Source organism: Neltuma alba, unplaced genomic scaffold, assembly GCF_004799145.2.
Source record: "Neltuma alba isolate B1F8T4 unplaced genomic scaffold, ASM479914v2 tig00010779_pilon, whole genome shotgun sequence".
NCBI lineage: Eukaryota > Viridiplantae > Streptophyta > Magnoliopsida > Fabales > Fabaceae > Neltuma > Neltuma alba.
In genome coordinates this window covers 104,846-112,206 of record NW_021635598.1, presented here as the reverse complement: position 1 = coordinate 112,206, position 7,361 = coordinate 104,846, and the positions used below count along the sequence as shown (strand labels likewise).

Here is a 7,361-nt window from a genome sequence, read left to right as displayed (position 1 = left end):
AAATTTCAAGTGAATATGTTTCCAAACCACAGATAAATTGCAATTTGTTACTATGACTTCCCTGCTTTCACCAATTTTAAATATTCAAACAGAAATTGTTATCACTTTTTACGCTTGTCTCTTCCTCTTTATGTGCATGAAGCAGTACTTTCGCCAAGTTCCAGTATCACGACCCCTTCACCAACTTCAGAAGAACTGATTTCATGTTCAATGAAGCAACAAGAAGTGGCAGAAGAGTTATCAGCTGATTTTCAGGGTCTAACAAGATATGGTCACTTGCCAGATGAGGTATTTGTTAAGGCAGCAGGTTCACATTTTCAGTCAAAATATAATTTACTTGGTTGATTTATTTTTTAAAAAGTCACAATAAAAAAATCCATCTTATTTGCTACATACTGATAATAAAAATCAGGGAAGATCTGCACTATCTACTAGGTTGGTTTGTTTGTTAAATTTCAGTAACTTAATATATTTGATAGGTAAGTAACTATATATTAGGTTTGTAATATTTAATTTTTGACTCTACTTGGTCTAGATTCAAATGTATTTGGGGTTTGTCCCCCACTGATCTTGAATATCAAATTACTGTACACTCGTTAGTATGAAATTTGATTTGTTAGGAAGATGTGACCCCTCCTCTGTTAAATAGGCCAAATCGGCAGAGGTCAGAAACAGAGCATCGTTAGGGGGTCAAGTTAAAAAGGTGATGGTTCGAGCAGCCAGGCTGACCGGGCGTAGTGGGTTGGAGGAGCAGGAGCCTGTGATCCTTCCACTGTGAGGAGCCAGAGGTTGTCGCTGCTCTGTGAAACCAGCCTCACGCGGTGCCCTCTTGTTCAGGAACCACAAGCCTCAAGCCTTCGCTTAGGACTCATGGCTCAAAACTCTCCACTTGGAACGGGCAAGCCAGCGAATTGCCTCCTTCAACCCAACCAGGGCATACCCAGCACCATGTTCTATCACCATAATGCCCCCACTCGGGTTACAAGCTAGTGCTACCCAGCTCGGCGTGCAGTGAATCAAGTCAGATAATTATGTAGTATGATTTTTCTCTCATTCTGGTCTATGTGGGACTTCTCGCGTAATTCTTTCTAAAATTGCAAGTTTTGCATCGAATATTATTTTTTGTCCCTTTAGAGAACACAGCATTGATGTGTTGTGATCATTTGGAACGCCTTCTGAGCATAAAGCGAAGCAAAACCATAAATCAAAACGTTACGGTCTGTGACACAAATGAAGTCAGATACATGGTTCTTCATCACCTCAAGCTAACCATAAAAAGTCTTGAAAAGCAGTTTTTTAATATATATATATATATATATATATGGAAATCCAAGTTAAAATTTATATATTGTTGGAATTTCTTCGACAAGTTGGGTCTGCATATCGATGGAGCCATAGTAATGGACTTGTATGTTGTTGTTCATTTCTAGTAACATTTTCTTTTTCTTTTACTAGTACAATATTTGAGAGAATCCTCTGGCATAAGGAAAACCTTTGGTGGACCAAATAAGGGAGATGCTAACCAGAGAATGATGTACAATTGATTCTTCTTCTACTTGTGCCTGACTGCCTGTGATGCAAATGGTGTTGCAGGTCATCTAGCCAAAGAAGCCCTTCAAGCACTATTGGGCTTTACCTGAATCTCCTCGCCACCTACTTTTCTTATGTGTGAGTCAGACAATAGGTAAGCTCAAATTACTATGTTTTTTTTTTTTGGTGTTCTTGATTTTATTATTTTGTCTATTGTCTGTTCAAGACGTTATTGTCCACCAAAAAAATATATTTCAAACTTAATACTCCTCCGGTCCTTATTATAAGACCAAATGTGACTTTTTATTTGGTCCTAATTATAAGACCCAATCCATTTTCTCTCTTATATTTATGCATTTTTTTCCAAGATAATCATTCTAATAATGATAGTTTTAGCCAATACACTTAATTAGCAAGGATATTTTAGGAATGACAACACTTATTTATTATAAATAACCAACTTAACTTACTTCCTTAATCTCCTCAAATAAGTCAATTGGGTCTTATAATTAGGACCGGAGGAGTATGTGTTATTGATCACGTTTCTTATAGTTTAATTTACTCGCACATAGTTAAAATTTTACGTAAGATTTAACCATAGTTCTTTCACTATATAAATATTTTAATACGGACATTGCAGTTTAATATTTTAAGAAAAATTACTATAAAGTTTTAATGAATAAATTTAATTATTAAGAAGTCCTAATAAAAAGTGAGATTATTAAAATTTTACGTAAGATTTAACCATAGTTCTTTCACTATATAAATATTTTAATACGGACATTGCAGTTTAATATTTTAAGAAAAATTACTATAAAGTTTTAATGAATAAATTTAATTATTAAGAAGTCCTAATAAAAAGTGAGCAACATGACCTTATTGTCATTGTCTATACTAAAATTTTTCATTGGATGCTCCTTGGTTGTTAACAAACTTTTGAATGATAAATCTACATTATTCAATAATTACGTCTGTTAATTATAATATTATATAAAATAATTTGTAGTTATTAATTCCTTTAAGAAAGTTTTACCTGAAATTAAAAATAGAAAACATAACATTGCAGGGGTCCAGGTTAAATATCAACAATACTAGAAGTACTCAGTCTCAATGACATAATTATATAATTTTATATTCAAATATTTTAAAAATAAATTAGGACCATTAAGAAAAATTAAATTTTTCACATGCCAAAAATTTAGTGTATGCTTGGATTAGCGGTGGCAGAAGTAAGCTTTTTTCAATCTGATTTTTACAAAAGTCAAATTGGATAAAAGTCAGCTGGTAAATTGTGATTTATGTTTGGATTGGCTTTTGTAAAAAAGTCAGATTGAGAAATTAAAAGTTGTTTGAATAATTAATAAAAAAGTCAGTTTAGATACAAAATGATTAAAAGGACATAAATTTTATTAAGTAATATATATTTAATATTAAATGTATATAATGTGATAATTATAAAGAAAATATTGAAAATAAAATTATTAGAAATAAAGAAATTAATTTATTATTATTAAGAAATTGAAAAAAAAATACTGAAATACTTAATTGAATATATTTAATGGATATGTGTGTGTGTAAATCAATTGCCGCTGGCTCTGTTTTTTCTTGTTTTTTCAGAGAAGAGATATGTATGTGAAAGAGGGTTAGGCAGGCAAAGAATTTAAAGTACAATAATAAATGCTCTCTAATAGTTTTCTCTACCGCACTAATGGTCTTTACCGTCAAAAGTAAGATGATGCAGCTTATGCAAAAAAACTCATTTAAGACAAAAAGGTCAAATTGCCAAATCGCTAAACCAAACATCACCATTTCATATAAGCCCAGCTTTTACCGATTGAGAAGTCAGTTTAGGCTCTCAAACGTGATGTCAAACACACCTTTAGTCATGTTTATATGAAGATCTTGTTCATCAATCTCCAGTTAAGAGATAAAGACAAGGTGTGAACTTAACATCACTCATTGAACAATGGGCACAAAAAGATGAACATGAATACCCCCCAAAAAATGTAGAGACCGCATAGATTTATTTAGAGTATCTTCTCGCGTTTAACCTACATTTTTTTTACAAAGATTCAATTTCCCATTTTAAAGTAATAACCATATATTTCAGCCATTTATTTCAGCCCAAAAACAACTAATCAAATTAGAAAGTTGATGAATGCCCTAAGCAACAGAAACTATCTCCTAGAATGCCACATTTTAAAGGATTAAAAGGAGAACTAATCAATCAGAACATAATATCACACTGCCTTACATATTTGTAGTGTCTGAAATGAAAGCTAATAATTGTCAGCCTAAAACTAACCTGACTGCATTTCAATCTCCATCTACCTCCTAGTTAGTTAGTCTCCCTAACAACTAAGGATCTGTCATAACTCTGAAGCCTAAATCTAACCCTAGTTCTCCATCACTAACTTCAACATTCTTCATCATAATCTTCATCATCTTCATCCAACCTCCCATTCATGTTGACCAGTTGAACAGGATCAATGGCCATTTTTTCCACATCAGACAGCGACCAGCCTGGGATTTCTTCGTGTTTCGGTTCTGGGGTTGGCTTTTCAGATGGACAAGTTGTCGTTGGTTTTTGAGATGGACAAATTGACGTTGGTTTTTCTGATGGACAAGGTTGGACAAGAGCCATGCTGGTTGGTGAATATCCGTTCTCCTCCACGGGATCCATATTTAAGTCAAAATTTCTAAAGCATGCTTCTGATGTCTTGCCAACGGAAGGCTTCACGTCATGTTCCGTACCAATTTCCATGCTTTCATTGCTGTGAGTGCGCATCAATGAATCATTATGATGATCATCTTCAGATTTGACATGTGCATTAATCTCTCGATCTGTTGTTCTACTTACTCGGCCACGGCCCCTGCCTCTGCCCCGTCCCCTTCCCCTACCACCAGCATGATGTACATTTTCTGCCTGCAAATCATGAAAGGGTACCGTACTCAGCAAAAGAAAGGAAATAACATCAAACGGTTCAAAATACTTCATATAGTAACACTCCTCAGGGAACCAATTCACCTCAAGTGCTAAAGCTGATAACAATTAAGAATGAAATCCAAAAATAAAATCAAGCAAATTCAACATATCAATTTAACTAAATAGTTTGTCTCCAGGCCTCTTTACGGGCTACCAAATTAAAATATCAAAATCATGATCAAATAAAAATAGTATCCTAATCCATCTAGGAGACTGCAGGTAGACACCAAAAGCTAGGCTGAAATGCCTTAAGGAAACACCCATCATTTTAATCACTTATATTGAAAATTACAATGACACCTATTGATATGTGCAATCATTAGGAATGGTTTTAAAAAATAATAAATATGGAAAACAAAAGAGATTAAAATGTTACATTTAGAACCAAAGCAATTCGCTCAACTAACTCATACGTTTAGGATTGGAAGGAGTATTTTAAAAAAAAAAAAAAAAAGAGTATGCTAACCCATCTAGGGTACTAAAATGGGACCATAAAACTGAGGACCAGATGCCTTGGTTAATTCCAGTAGCATCCAAATCCTAAATTGACCAAATTGCGAAACAAAAGATCCATAAAGTGACTAAATAAATTCCAGTGCGAACTCCATGGCCAACAGTTTTGACAGGAAACAGGTTTATGTCTTTAGGACAATGGGACCCAGAAAGGAAAGAGCTTGGGCATCAATTTTAAGTGACTACTGACTACCAGAAAGAGTAATAGCCCACTTGAAAACTTTGCTTAACCTCATCACTAAATAAGATTCAACATAAAGATAACCACATAGTGCTTTGCATTATTCACTCAATCACAGAATCAGACATTCCATGCACAATTGACAAGAGTTTGACGATAAAATTTGGAGAGAGAGAAATTGCCTTCTTGAACAAAAACTGAAAAAAGAATTGATATGTTACCATCTTATTTCTTTTGGCATCATCGTCACTGTCATTTCCATCATCATCAACCTTCCTGATAAAATAGTTTCCAAAAATCAGCATACAGAAAGGTTGTTCCAGTAAAAAGAATCTTCTGACCAATAAAAGAAAACCACAAACCTTCTCTTACAGACAGTGCGGTCATCTCCAGAAGTAACGTGGCCACCTAAATCAGGAACCTTGCTGACAATATCTTTCAGAAAATCGAAGACATTAAAAGTCTGTACACATTGTTTTCTACAAAGGCAAAGATACAAGAAACTTAAGCTGTTAGATACACAAAGGAGAAGGAAAGGCAAATAAACAGCAAATTTTCCAAAAGCAATACATCCCAACTTCTCTGCCTTTTCATTTGCAAATATTTGTTTTCAGATACATATGCAGAAGAATTGATGCAGGGAATTAAAGATAGGAGTGTATTTATGATTTTAGGCATCTTGAATCCAAAACCAGAAAAATCCAAAGGCTTATATGGACAAAACACATCATCATCACATTTGGAACACTCCCGTTCTTGCTAGAACTTCATTAAAAACAGCAACATAAAATTGAAAGAAAACATTTCTGTGTACCATACTTACAAAGGGAACATACTAGAATTCATTGAACCAAAATTAATCAGTATAAACAACACTTACAAATGAAAAGAATTCATTGTCTTTGCCCCTCTTCTCAATGTTATTTCATACGTCCGATCACATAAATCTTGCAGGAAGAGCTCTAGTGCTTTAGCTGCAAATAGTTAAAACATTATCATAAGCAAGAGATAACTTGCCACATATTCCCTACACTATGTGACAAAAAATACCATGACTTAGACAGAACTACTCACAAACAAGAAGAGGCACGGCCATGGCAATCTTCCCTACATCCTCATCTGATTGCATAATTTTCTTAATCCGAGCCTGTCAATGATGAGTCCAACTAGTTAAAAAAAATATGGGAAAAAATAAAATAAGAAAATAATTCGGTTTGATTGAAAAAATGAGTGAAATGGCACTTGGACCAAGAAAAAGAAAAACAGTGACATCACAACTAAAGTTTTTTTTGGGGGGGGGGGAATATCAGATAAGAATGTTATGGAACAGCTAGCTGTCCTGCTCTAATTCTTGTAAAGGCATTATCAACTTTGATCACAATCAAGCACACTGTGTTGTGAAACAAGGACAGAAAGGATAACACGTTCAAAATCTAATAACATTTGAAAATAAACCAAGAAACTTTTCCTAAGAAATAACCCAGAAAATAACCAATCTTAATTCTGACAAATCCATAATGAACTAAAGTGAAAGACACTTTTCGTCGACAAGATAGCCAAACCTCTTATTTATTAACACAGCCAATGAATATAAGCATAAAAATCATCATCTCAAACAACTATCATGTCCAGGGGCAATAGCAAATGTGTAGAGAAAGCAAGACAATCCGGTAAGCCCCCCAACATAGAGAAGAAATTGAATATATTAAGCGAATTAAAAAGACAAAACGAAAAACCACAAAAAGCGCATCCCTCATGCGTGCCATACAGATAAATTGCACCAAGACAACAACCCATCAACATACGCATGTTGTCAATAGACACTTACAAACACCGAAAACCCAAAATATATGAAACCCCAATGAGCAGGAGAGGAAAAAAAAATTATAAACCGAATAAAATGATAAAGCGAAGATATAGAACATACGGCAGGGAAACGAGTGTCGAGTTTCTTCCTCATGTCGTCGAACTCTTCTTCAACATTCAGCCGACCGGACAACCGAAAACAGCCAAAAACCCACAGGAACAAAGAAACACCCAGAGAAACCAGACAGTCGCGCGCTGTTTATATAAAACGAAACACCCAGAAACAGGACGTAGAGGGACCGACCATTGAAAGAAGATGAAGACGAAAAGGGAAGTTTTTTTTTT

General features: G+C 34.4%; 1 protein-coding gene across 1 annotated transcript; it reads right to left on the bottom strand.

The window, feature by feature from the left end:
- Positions 1 to 3,708: 3,708 nt before the first annotated feature.
- On the bottom strand, positions 3,709 to 7,361 carry LOC114759007 (dr1-associated corepressor homolog). The gene is made up of 6 exons (XM_028948104.1): positions 7,138 to 7,361; positions 6,285 to 6,357; positions 6,091 to 6,184; positions 5,573 to 5,689; positions 5,432 to 5,486; positions 3,709 to 4,456 (listed from the first exon to the last, which is right to left on the bottom strand). Exons 1-6 carry the CDS (start codon positions 7,168 to 7,170, stop codon positions 3,947 to 3,949), a joined length of 882 nt encoding a protein of 293 aa, XP_028803937.1. The 5' UTR covers positions 7,171 to 7,361; the 3' UTR covers positions 3,709 to 3,946.